General features: G+C 39.2%; 1 protein-coding gene across 1 annotated transcript in view; it reads left to right on the top strand.

Annotated features, from left to right (window-relative positions):
• klhl2 (kelch-like family member 2) overlaps positions 1-14,103 on the top strand; it is a 204,751-nt gene that overhangs the window by 132,925 nt on the left and 57,723 nt on the right. The window contains exon 6 of the mRNA XM_059645733.1: positions 12,861-12,970. Coding sequence (XP_059501716.1) covers positions 12,861-12,970 — 110 coding nt within the window. The remainder of the gene's footprint in view (positions 1-12,860; positions 12,971-14,103) is intronic.

Raw genomic sequence — 14,103 nt, forward strand, 5'->3', positions numbered from 1 at the left:
GATGCTACCAGGCCTGCTGAGTTTTGACAGCAATTTCTTGCGTTTTTGTTTGTTTTTGATCTGTAGCATCACAGTTCTTTGTTTTATTTTCTCATTTTGTACTTTGGACTTCTGATCCAGAGCAGGGTATGGGCACAGTCATTTGTAACAATCAGCTATTGTCCCAGCTGAAATGAGTAACATGAAAGACGGGATCTACTAGTTTATGTGATCCCTTACCACACAGAACAATGCAGTTATCTATCAAAGGGAACCTTTTTTTTAAAAAAAGCCTTGATGCTTTATACAATTCATTGTTATGTCAGTTAAAGGTGACTACTGTGTTAATTAGTACTCCATTGCAAAATTGTCCTTCAAAAAAATGTCTATCTCCAAAAGCTCAGAAGTCATTTCTTTTGGTTTTCAAATTCTGTAATTGTCTATAAAAAAAGAAGTTTGGGAGATTTTACAAATAAAAATTAATCTCAATGCCTACTTCCAAGTTATTTGACAATATTTGGCACAGCATAACTTAGACTTGGTGCCTTTAGCATGGTAGGAGATGATTAATAATGTGTATATTTGTTGCCATGTAGGCTTACTGGGTTACAGCTTGAAAGCTGCTGAGCACTACAGTATGCTTCAACTTATTTAGTTCAAAGTTAATTATTCAAATTTATATAACTCCCTGTTAGCAAAATTACTTTTGAGTGTTAAGTACTTGAAATGGTGTTCTTGTGATTTATTTTCTAAATTGATAAATTGATTGCAATTTGGCATACAGAATGAGATTTATGCCAATCTAACTTGCTTTTCATGAATAGTAACTTAGAAACCATTTACTGTTGACTTTTTTTTCCTCCTCATATAAGTGCTAACTTATCTCAAATAATAGACTTCAATGAATATTCAGAAATTTTGGCATTTGGCTAACGTTTGCTTTTGAATGGTATTGTTCATAAACCCTGACATGCTGTGCAGCACTTCCCCATGATTTAAAAGAAGCTGCTGATGTTTGATGCCCTCACAGATGTTCCAGCACAGCAGGGGGTCATTCAACAGTATTCAGGAGCAGTGGAGACTCTGTCTGATTATCCCCCAGATGCCAAATTTGTTTGAAGGTTCTTATCGTCCTTTGACTAAGATCAGCTGTATCTGCTTCATCAAGGAACGGGAATTTTAATTACCATTCAAGACTCCCTGGTAGAAAAACTGTGAAACCCTGCCATTGTATCAGTTTCTCCATTGAAAGAGTTCAATATGATTTTTATTTGCTTCGAGAACTTGGATTAAAATCCAGCCCAGGCCAGTATTCTGTTTATCAAGGCCAACTCCTAGATTGCAAGAATCTATTAAGTAGCATAGTGCCTGGCTTGACATTACTCATGGCTTTAATTGAATAGCTTCCTGTATTGTTGACTTGAATAAACAGCAAGAAGTTGGTTTAGGGGAAACCAAGCGGAGGCTTGGGGACCGCTTTGCAGAACACCTCCGCTCAGTTCGCAACAAACAACTGCACCTCCCAGTCGCAAACCATTTCCACTCCCCCTCCCATTCTCTTGATGACATGTCCATCATGGGCCTCCTGCACTGCCACAATGATGCCACCCGAAGGTTGCAGGAACAGCAACTCATATTCCGCCTGGGAACCCTGCAGCCATATGGTATCAATGTGGACTTCACCAGTTTCAAAATCTCCCCTTCCCCCACTGCATCCCTAAACCAGCCCAGTTCATCCCCTCCCCCCACTGCACCACACAACCAGCCCAGCTCTTCCCCCCCACCCACTGCATCCCAAAACCAGTCCAACCTGTCTCTGCCTCCCTAACCGGTTCTTCCTCTCACCCATCCCTTCCTCCCACCCCAAGCCGCACCCCCAGCTACCTACTAACCTCATCCCACCTCCTTGACCTGTCCGTCTTCCCTGGACTGACCTATCCCCTCCCTACCTCCCCACCTACACCCTCTCCACCTATCTTCTTTACTCTCCATCTTCGGTCCGCCTCCCCCTCTCTCCCTATTTATTCCAGTTCCCTCCCCCCATCCCCCTCTCTGATGAAGGGTCTAGGCCCGAAACGTCAGCTTTTGTGCTCCTGAGATGCTGCTTGGCCTGCTGTGTTCATCCAGCCTCACATTTTATTATCTTGGAATCTCCAGCATCTGCAGTTCCCATTATCTCAAAGATAAGGAAGATTTGGGGGAAAATAACACTGTGATGGGCTGTGAATATTTTCTTCTCAAAAATGTCGACAAATTATATTTTTAATGTAACGTGAAAATACATCATCTCTTAATTACTTGTGCTACACTTCCAAAAATTAAACTAAAAGGTTCTAGGAAACCTTTTTTGGAAAAACGAGGAATACAGAAAATGTTTCGTATTCTGGGTGGATTATAAGAAAAAGCATTTTATCAAGGTATATTCTGATAGCTGAAATAAAGACATTGTGCAGTGCGTGGGTTTAAAAGGTTATAAAAAATCTATTTGATATTTCAGTCACCAGGTAAAATGTAAAATTATTTCCTTTTTGTGCTGCAATTTTTGTTCTCAAAAAATACCATAAATCCAAACATGATATTTTTCAATTTATGAAAATCGATTGAAGTTACTGATGGTTCAAGAGCAACCTTGAAACAGAGTTCTATATTAATGTTGATTTTCTCCTCTCTGCCCCCTTAGCAACCAGTAAATATTACAGAGAGAGCTTACGTAATGCTTTTTTTAGTTGTTGCGGCTTTTCATTTTTCGGCTGGATGCAAATTACGTTCTAACAAATTAATAGTCCTTGGCTGATTTTGAGTGGGTTGGTTTGTTTACTATGCAACCAGCTAACAATTAAAATTTTTACATTTCTCTTCACACATTTTGGTGCCTGCTGGTTGTTGTCTTCATAATGGGGTTTTCAGAGCCACGCCAGTGTCTGATTAACATTATCACTGCACATGGTTTTCTTTTTAAAAATGGTGAGCCATCTAACCCTTTCAATTTATTCATGTTAAAACTTTACTGGGAAGAGCCAAGTGCTTGTAATGCATGAATCCTTTTCCTTGTTTTAATGAGACAGGCATATCTGCAGTCAATTCGTATCACAATTACACATCTGACCTCTTATGTAAAAGTAAATACCTGATTAAAATTCATTCTGACTAAAGACACATTCAATATTCAGGCAATATGTTGCGTAGAAATCAGCATGTTAGTGCTTTGTGAATTTTCACATTTGGGCAACCAGTTTCGCTGTTATATTTGTAACAAGCAGTTATTTATGCAGTGTCTACTTTATAGCTTCAAAATAAAGCTATAAATTCAAAAACACCTTTAATGTCAATGTTTCTTGTGAAACAAGAATAAGCCATCTCTTAATTACTTGTGCCACACTTTACAAAAAAACTAATAAATGATTGGATACTATTTTTAGAATACGTGGGGGATACAGGAAATGGTTAGGAATGTGGATGGGTTACAGGAAAGTACAGATTATGAAGGTATTAAAGCAACACCAATATTCAAAATTTATCTGCAGGAGCTTAACTTAATATTTTATATTTTGAACATGGAGATATTCATGAATACGTTACCCTTAGTCGATACTGCCCACTAAACTGGTTGTAAGGGAATGAAAATTGGCAATTTTTTGAAAGTGTGTGTGTGTGCACGTGTGCGCGTGCGCGCATGTTGCCAAAGCCAAGATGGCCAATGCTTGTGCGTTTGCCAGTGGTGTCAGTAAAAATGATCTCTTTGGAAGTGCTGAAGTAATAGGGCCACAAACCGATTTTGTACATAGAAACAATTTCTCTATGGATTATAGCTACTGACCTTTGAGTGCCAGAAGCTTGAAAAGAAGGAGCATCTTTCACCAACTAGATCTCTAAGTGAAAAAGACAAAACTTGAAGACTATGAAAAGAGAAGCTCTCATACATAAAATGACCTAGATCAACCCAATCAGCTTTTGAATTGAAGATTAACCAACACTGCAGACAACATGTCACAGTCACCGTAAAGTCGGGGACTTTTTATTTGTGTTTTTTAATTGTGCACTGAAATGAGGAAAAAAACTATTTTAAACAATGGATTACAAGGATTGCTGCATGTTTTTGAAAGAAAGTAACTCCACTCATTGCAAATACTGTTTACATAGTTTCTTGTTTAAGTGGTGGTGGGATAAGGTTACAGAAGAACCCGAGCAGAAGAATTGTGCACAAACTGAGCTTTGTTTGGCAACAAGTAATAGATTGGATTGTGAACTAGTAACCAGTTACTTGTGGAGAAGTCTTCTGCCTATTAACAATTAAATAATTTTTTTTATGTAGCTAAGTAGCTTAGTGCTGTGAACAAGATGGAGAGGAGACATTTGACCTCCAGGAACACACACTATTCTCTGCAAAAAAAAGCCAATTTATGCTTGAGGAAAATCAGTTTATTTTATTGTTCAGCAGTTACGATAAGTTATGACTTTTAAGAAGTCGTCATTATGAAGATGAATTAGCCACCCTGTGACAAATCAGTGGAAGCTTCTAAAGAGCAGCATTCTGACCAGCACAGGAACCATGTATAAACAACACAGCAGCCCTTGTGAACAGGAGCCACTGAACTGCTTCCTCTCTCTCTCTCTGTGTGTGTGTGTGTGTGTGTGTGTGTGTGCGCGCGCGTGTGTGTGCATACTTGTAAGTGGAAGTTGATAAAGGATTAGAGTTTTAATTTATGGCGTTATATGCCTACAGTTCACAATTATTTGCCTGTAGCTAGAGTCTAATCACTTCTAATAAATAGTGACCCATGTTAAATGCAGAAACCTGGTCTGTGCTTTCTATGAACCTGGGTCTAAAAGCCTGTTAAATTGAGGAATTTAGCTTACCTTTTAAAATCTTTGACTTTGTAACAACTCTGAGAATAGCAGGGCTTGACTTGAGCACACTACTGCAGTGAGTTGTAACAATCACTTAAGCCTTAAGAAACTTTGAGAAACAACTTGTTCCATGTTTTAAGGCCTGGACTCTTGAAATGCAGAATTTGTCTTTCCCTGTCCATATTTTCCTATACACAATCTTTTGAGGTACTTTTGGCTGCCTTCTTTGTGAGAGCTTGTGTGTTTGGGGTTTACATGATTGTGATCCATTTTTTTTATTCACCGTTTGTTTACAGTGAAAAGTTATTTTTCTGTCAGTTATGAAAATGGTGTGTATTACTTTTGCCCTGAATAGCATTCGGGCAAATTGATGATCTTGGAAGTGCAATTGGGAAGTGACACGTTGTGCTAGGCTTGAGGAATAAGGGGGCCTCAATTATTGGCGCACTCCTCCCAATTGAATTGTGACCTTAGCGAGATGCACAGGACGTTTTTATCTGTGTTAAGCTTCGAGGAGCTACCTGAGATGAATCAGAATTTTAATTGCTTGCCATGTACAGTATTAAACGCTTTAGAAAATTTGAGAGAGATTTTGATATGCAGCATTTCAAGCGAGATGTCTGTTAGATAGGGTAGTAAGATTTGGCCTGGTGATAAGTGATCCAGCAAAAATTTGTGCTTCAGTTGAATCAGCAATAAACAAAATCACTCCCTCATTCAGTAAAATAATTAAGATAAATTCATTCACAATTTTGAACACAAAATTAATAAGCAGTGCTAGCACAAGGAATTGACACAGTTCTCTACCACAAAGAGTAAGAGTTCAGGCTGCTTGGATACCAGTCCAGTGCCAGGGTTTAGAACATCTGCTCGGGGATGGAATGCAATTTGCAGCAAGAGGGGGAAGAGTTCCAGTAAGGTCCGCACAGATACCGATGATGTATGTTGGAATAGGATAGATGTTTTGCTTGGGGACCTCAAAGGTGATAATCTCTGGATTATTACCTGAGCCACAAGCAATTTGACATTGGCTAAGTAAGATTAGAGATTAGTATGGCTCAGAGACTGGTGTGAGGGAAATAGTTTCAATTCATGGCAGTGGAGCCAGTTCTTTTACAGAGTGCGTAAGATTACTGTTGGGCTGCTCTTTACCTGAACTTTATGCAGACCAATGTCCTTGTGAATTGTATAATTAAATTATAGAGAGGGCTTTGAATTGTAGAGAGAAACATTCATGTGAGAGGAGATATGGTAAATTGACGAGGAACATCAACGTAATAGAGCAGGGTAGCAATGGGTATTACTAGCCAAAGTGTGAGGAATGGGGCAGAGTGTAAAAGTTTGAGTGAATCAGCTGATAAAGCCAGGGATTGCAAAAATGATGGAGTTAAAGGCTCTGCATCTGAATGTGTAACGTAGATAACAAATTGGATGAATTGTTGGCACAGAACTAAATGCATAAATCCTAAAGTTACAGAGACATGGCCACAAGGTGACCATTGGCTAATATTTGATAATTGAACAGTTATTTTATATTTTGGAATGACAGGAAGCTGGGAAAAGGTAAACCTAGACAAAACTGTTGTAATGAAATGGTGAAATTAGCTGAAGTGAGCTGGAAAACTAGATTTAAAGGTAAGAACAGTAGACATGGAGAGGCATTCCTTTAAGGAGATAGGCAATAATTCTTTGTAAAGGCCTGACTGAGTGAAAAGGAGTTTTTTTTAAACAAAGGATGAGTCATCCATGGTTAAATTAGGAAGCTTAAGAATAGTATCAAATTGAAAGAGACACTGGACAGTTCTGCAAACATTGGTGGTAGGTCAAAAGATGTTAGGCGTCAGCAAAGAAACACTTTAAAAAAAGTTGAAGGGGAAATTGAAGGAGAAGAAACTAGTTTTAAAAAACACAGTAAGAGTTTCTATGTGTACTTAAACAAGAAAAGAATAGCTGAATTGAGTGTTGGCCTTCTAGAGGGTGACTTTGGTGATAGCTAACAGTAAACAAAGGAATTATGGTGATGCTGAGTATGTATGTTGTGTCTGCCTTCTCTATAGGTAACTAAGAAACCTTCCCAAAGATACTTAAAAATCATGAAGTGAGGTGAGGGCAGGGAGGAACTTGAACCATCACCATTACCAGGGTGTAGATATTGGGGAAACTGTTGGACCGAAAGGCTTGTTGATACGTTGTTGATGTTAAGTTTTAAAGAGAGATTGATTATAAGACCATAAGACCTTGGAGTGGAAGTAAGGCCATTCAGCCCATCGAGTCCACTCCGCCATTTAATCGTAGCTGATGGGCATTTCAATTCCACTTCCCTGCACTGTCCCTGTAGCCCTTAATTCCTTGTGAGATCAAGAATTTATCAATCTCCGCCTTGAAGACATTTAACGTCCCGGCCTCCACTACGTTCCGTGGCAATGAATTCCACAGGCCCACCACTCTCGGGCTGAGAAAATGTTCCCTCGTTTCCGTTTTGTTTAATGTGCTAATTTGTTAATTTTGTTTAATGGTTTAGTTAAAGCTTCAAGTGCAATGACTCTTCTTCACACGTGTATTCAAAAGAAAATTCATCGCTCTTGATACTTCTGTTTTTTTCCTAGATGGTGAGTTTTTCCAGCACTTTCTGCTTTTGTGTTGTTAAGGATAGAGGATTGGTTAGCTAACAGGAAGCAGAGAGAAGGAATAGTTGGGTCATTGTTAGGCAAGTTTTAACTTCTGCTCACACTTCAATAATACCTGTAAGTTATGAAGTTGGAAGAATCATGTAGTCTGGTGAAGTTATAATCACTCGGAAAGCAGAATTGAGCAAGCGGATGAGTCTGTTTTCATAAGTTCCTGGATCCCGATGGACTTCATAGAACATAGAACATTACAGCACAGTACAGGCCCTTCGGCCCTCGATGTTGTGCCAACCTGTCATACCGATCTCAAGCCCATTTAATCTACACTATTCCATGTACGTCCATATGCTTATCTAATGACGCCTTAAATGTACCTAAAGTTGACAAATCCACTACCGTTGCAGGCAAAGCATTCCATTCCCTTACTACTCTCTCAGTAAAGAAACTACCTCTGACATCTGTCCTATATCTTTCACCCCTCAATTTAAAGCTATGCCCCCTCGTGCTCACCGTCACCATCCTAGGAAAAAGGTTCTCCCTAACCACCCTATCTAACCCTCCGATTATTTTATATGTTTCAATTAAGTCACCTCTCAACCTCTTCTCTCTAACGAAAACAGCCTGAAGTCCCTCAGCCTTTCCTCGTAAGACCTTCCCTCCATACCAGGCAACATCCGAGTAAATCTCCTCTGCACCCTTCCCAAAGCTTCCACATCCTCCTTATAATGCGGTGACCAGAACTGTACACAATACTCCAAGTGCGGCCGCACCAGAGTTTTGTACAGCTTCACCATAACCTCTTGGTTCCAGAACTTGATCCCTCTATTAATAAAAGCTAAAACATTGTATGCCTTCTAAACAGCCCTGTCAACCTGGATGGCAACTTTCAAGGATCTGTGTACATGGACACCGTGATCTCTCTGCTCATCTACACTACTAAGAATCTTACCATTAGCCCAGTACTTTGCCTTCTGGTTACTCCTATCAAAGTGCATCACCTCACACTTGTCTGCATTAAACTCCATTTGCCACCTCTCAGCCCAGCTCTGCAGCTTATCTATGTCTCTCTGCAACCTACAGCATCCTTTGTCACTATCCACAACTCCACCGACCTTAGTGTCGTCTGCAAATTTACTGACCCATCCTTCTACGCCCTCATCCAGGTCATTTATAACAATGACAAACAGCAGTGGACCCAGCACTGACCTTTGCAGTACACCACTAGTAACTGGTCTCCAGGATGAACATTTCCCATCAACTACCACCCTCTGTCTTCTTTCAGCAAGCCAATTTCCGATCCAAACTGCTATATCTCCCACATTTCCATTCCTCCGCATTTTGTACAACATTCCTCCGCATTTTGTACGCTGTTTCCTGATGCACCGGGTTTAGATTTGGTTCAAAGATGATAAATCAATTCTAAGCTTCAAACTATAACAATTATTTGAAAATCTGAAGATGGAGAGGTACTTCTTATTCAACAGTCTGAATTCATTCATTGCTTCTCAGGAAACAAAATATAAAATACTAACATTTAAAAGACACAACATCAAAAGAAGGAAAGCTTACAAACCAAATACAGCAAGTAGATTGAACATAAACATTACTAAAATGAAAAACAAAACTTACTCAATATTTCAAGATTTCAACAATTTTAATTTCCCCTGTGCTTTCCTTCCAAGAAAATAAACCTGGGTGTTTATCGTGAAGAGATGCAAGCAAACAAAATCGTGTGCACAAGGTGATTCAAGATTAATAACAAAATGCCGGGTGTACAACATAGATGGATTTTTAATTTAATTCATCAAGTATTTTTGATCTGGAATACACAGACTATGTGAGTCAAACAGATTCAACTTATTTTCAAAAAGAGAATTAGACATCTGCTTGAGCAGAAAGACAAGCTGCAAATCAGCACTGGGGCAGCACTTATTAGATAACAATCTCAGTAAGCCAGCACAGACATGATGAGGTTTTTCTGTGGTGCGAGACTCTGAGTCCTTTTGAACAAATTTGCTCTTATGTCTCATGGTCTGTGCTCCAATGTTTCTCTTGGGCTCCTTATGAAGACAGGGGCTCTTAAAAGACAGGGCAGCTGATGCATGGGGAGCTTTCAGGTGGAGGTGGTGCTCCTGTCAAGTCTCACACCATTCTGAAACGGAACTAGATCACCGTCACTAGGTCAAAATCTTGGAACTTTCTACCTGCCAGCACTGCGGCTGTCCCACCCTGGGACTGTGGTGGTTCATAAAGATGGCTCATCACCGCATTTCACAAAGAAAATTCAGGATGGGCGATGGACATTGTTCAGCCAGCAACAGCCACATCCCTTGAATGGAGAGTAAAGAAACAATTGTCAATTTGAAGCAATGTGTTTCAATCTGTAAACAAGGTAAAAGGTGTTTGAGGGATTAAATACAGTCGTACATTGCTAGGTATAAAAAAAAGGTTTCAAAATGCTGACATCTGACTCCACGTAGGAATAAGGGAACGATTTCAAACATGTTCGGTAATTGTTGTGGTCTTCAAGGACATTTCCTGATTTTATGGAGGTGGGGAAGATGTTTCCACTTGGAAGGAGAGAGTTGAGGGCATAACCTCAGTGAAGGGACAACCCTTTCGAATGGAGATAATGATGAATTGCTTCAGCCCATGGATGGTGAATCTGTGAAACCTATTGTAACAGGAGGCTGTAGAGGGCAGATCGTTGTGTGTATTTAAGACAGAGATAGATAGCTTCTTGATTAGAGACAGATAACTTTTTGATTAGTAAGGAGATAGAGGGTTACAGGGAGAGGGCAGGAAAATAACTTATCCCCCACACTATTCAAGACAACGAACATCAGCCCAATCTCAGACTGTCATTAGTGACCAGCACATCGCTGCACCCCACTCCTTAGGCTGTGATTAGTTGAAACTATTCCATAGAAAGTAGCCATTTAGCATGCCTGAGTCCAGTCTTCCCCTGCAGTGATCACTTGTAACACAATTTCAGAAACTACAGCAATGTATCTGAACAATGTCAGATATCAAAGCACAGTGCGTAGAAGACATCTGGAGAACAAATGGGCCAGCTTATCAAACATTCTCCAATATCCCAGCCAGACTTTCTAATCAATGAAAGATGCTCACTTTTGGCAAGACAGTGGAGGCATACCAAGATCTACACAAATTCCAACCACAGGATTTAAGTATTTTCAATAATCACCAAAATATCAGTTGATAGGAAATATTTTAATTTACTCCACGAACAAACTCCTTGGATGAGCAATGCCACCAAGATTCGCAAATGCTTTTTATGGAGTAATATTTAGAACTTGAATCACATGGGCTCAAAGACAACTAAATACCATTTGGGCTTTATTTTATGGTGAATGAAATAATTTCAACCCCTTGCTCAGGCTACAGGTTTTCATGCATCTTTCCCTCCATGTCAAACATTTGAATCGAGTAGATTATCCCACCACATTAAAACCTACCAAGGCAAAACTGCAGCATGTAACAAACCTTTCCAACCAGGCCCCTCCTATCAGGAATACTGGCTGCATTCCCTCCCAGTTAACCAACTATGACTAACAACCTTGGCTTTGATTTGGCCAACCTTTTGCCAAGAAAATGTTTCTCATTAAGGCATTTACACAAGAAAATTAACTCAGGAATATTACAGAGAAGTAAAGGTCAAGAAAAATGGCTGATGGCTTTACTTCGGGGTTATTCTGTTATCTTTAGTTTAAACAATGTTTCGCATAAAAGTACAGATGATACACAGTTCAACATTAGTCCAAGATAGTCGAAGAATGCAATGTATACAAATATGAGCTGGGATTTTAGTCAACTCATCAAAACAGAGTCAAAACTCACAACATCAGGTTATAGTTCGACAGGTTCACCCGAAGACACAAGCCCCCGGAGTCTCTTCTGATGACAGCGAGAGAGGATGCATCAGACACAGAACTTCCAAGCAAAAGATCAAAGGGTCATGGGCCAATGTGAATATGCTGAAGAAACCCAAGATTGCCAATGAATCTTTAAACAGTTAGAAAGGATAAAAATGCAAATTCCAGAATTTCCCTCAAGCCACCGCCCCGAGATAACTAAAGGTTTTATCAGTTCCCTCTAGAAAATGCATTTTGGATGTGAGACCTTGTTGAGAATCATCCTAAGTCTTAAAAGAGCTAGCAAATGAGGTAGTAGATGCGTCGATGTTAACTTTTCAAAATTCATTAGTTTTCAGAAAGGTTCCATCAGACTACTAAGTCTTTAAACTACTTGGAAGGGTTGCATTGTCCTTCTCGTCAAGGCAGGAAAAACAGGAAACTTAGGGCACTTAGCCTCATGTTTGTTGTGGGTAGGCGTTAGAGTTGATCATTAAGGAAATTATGAGTGGGCACTTAGAAAAACTCAAGATAATGGTAGAAGACAGAGAATACTCATAAATGTGTATTCTAACCCTGACCTAATGCCGGTACAGAATTGGTTATTTAAGTTGAGACCCATTTGTAAATGGAATACAAGGTGGAGTTTTGATTGAACTTTGTTATCATCATATGAATTGTGCAAGAGTGCAACTTAACGTGCCATGCTTTTAGCTCAAGAAGCCTCAAATTGAATGATCTTTTTAAAAATGTTAGTGATCAAGATCAAAATCAGGCTTAAGTCCTCTCCAGTAACCTCCAATGGATTGTTGCACCTCCTAAAGCTTGACTTTTAAAGATAACCTTGCGGGATTGTTGTCACAAACAAAGTGGTTGAGAAAAGGCTTTGAAAGAACCATAAATGAAATGCTATAATGATCAGTATACAAACCTCAATCCATGGTTATCACCTGATAACATTGTTTGTGCTCTATGGAGGAAAAACTAGAAATGGCTGGAGAAATAGTGTGTCATGCCATTTGGCACCCAACATTGTCCTTATGAAAGAAGAAACCAAAATTATGTTGTAACTTAAATAAGACAGTTAGGATTTATTGCAGCATTTTTGCTTGGGAAAATACTGTAGCATAAGGTGTATGTTAGCTGTGCCTGATTTACCTAAACAAAATAGTAAAGAAACTACAACTCATGTATTCCTGTTAGGATTTTGTAACTTGGGTTTTAAAGTTAAGTTGTGACAATGTCTTTGCACCTCTTCACAGCCAGAACTGTCACAGTGAAAATGTTCCTTTTGCTGAAGTAAGTAATTGCTGAACTGTTCTGACAATAGATTGTTGTTCTCACTAACTCAATTTCTCTCTACAGATACTATTTAACTTGCTGCAATATTTTCAACACTTTGTTTATATAGCCTGCTTTTGAGTTTCTTGGATTCTATGCAATTATTTGAGTAACTTGAGTTAGTTCTTGTGCTAAGCTACAGTGGTTTTGAAATCAAAGTAATTTGTGGAAAACTATTTTCTTTGAACAGAACAGCATTTCTCAGAGGTTGTGCTGGGAGAGGAATTCCTCAACCTTGGTATCGATCAAGTATGCAGTCTGATAGCCAGTGACATGCTCACAATCTCATCAGAAGAAAAGGTAAAGCAACAAACTAATATTGGAAGAGTTCCCATAATTAAAAATTGATTTAAGTGTAACGTGTCTGGTCAAACAAAGGTTCATGTTCACAATGCTGGTATAAGGTTGGCTGGTAGGAATGTGTTCTGCTTTTGTTCATTGCTTACCAAGCAGATATGTGGCATGACCAAGAATTTGAACCAGTTATTTGCCACATAGTTATGCCTTGGAAAATGTAGCACAAGTTCCAAAATCTGTCCCTCACTTCATCCATCTTTTTATGAAAGATTTTAATGTATTGGTGGACTGAAGTATTTAGGTTGATCTTTTTTAATGTTGGGTCCTTTGCTTTCCTTTTCTGGAAGGCCCCAAATACCAAAGCTGGACTAAATAATAATGGAAACGGACCTTTTGAGTTGATGAGCTTTCATCCAAAATGAACCCCCTGTGCTTTCTGCACCTTTGGTGGGAATGACAGCCTTAAGCAACAGGTCAACCAGCTCATTTAGATAAATAGTTTCTTCCTGAAGAGTGGATGTGGATATCACTCACTTTTGGAGCAAATCGAAACAATGAAGGTGTATACTTATGTACTGAATTGACCAGCAGTCAGTGTCCAGTAGATCAACAGATTTTCTGAAACAATGCATTGTCGAGTTCTCTTTCTTGCCCTTTGTATTTCCATATGATCAGTCAAAAGCACGGTGCCACTTAACTGTATTGGAGATTCATTTTGGATGTGGTTTCAGTTTCTTCGACTTGTTAACAATGAAGTTTCAGCAGCATGGGAATTGAAGGTCAAACCTAGGTGCTGTTGTTGAATTTAAAAAAAAATGGAAATTTTGTTGTGGAGTCTAATGGATATAAAATAAGAATGATAACACTTGCTGCTCTGGAAATGGAAGGTAACAGAAGTGTACAGAGCAGTTAGCTTTATAAATTTCAGCAGTAAATTATGTGGGATACCAGAGAGATAAACCTCATGTACATCAATGGATGCTCAGCTTGCGGATATAAATGTGGATTCTGTGTGTGTGTATGCCTGTCCAACGGTGAATGAATACTGCCTCTGAAACGTCAACTGGAGGAGGCCACTTTCCATGCTTCATGCCTCCTTCCTCTCTTTCAAACCATCTGCTACCTCTTATTAAAAT

This window comes from Stegostoma tigrinum, chromosome 1 (genome assembly GCF_030684315.1).
Source record: "Stegostoma tigrinum isolate sSteTig4 chromosome 1, sSteTig4.hap1, whole genome shotgun sequence".
In the NCBI taxonomy this organism is placed as follows: Eukaryota; Metazoa; Chordata; class Chondrichthyes; order Orectolobiformes; family Stegostomatidae; genus Stegostoma; species Stegostoma tigrinum.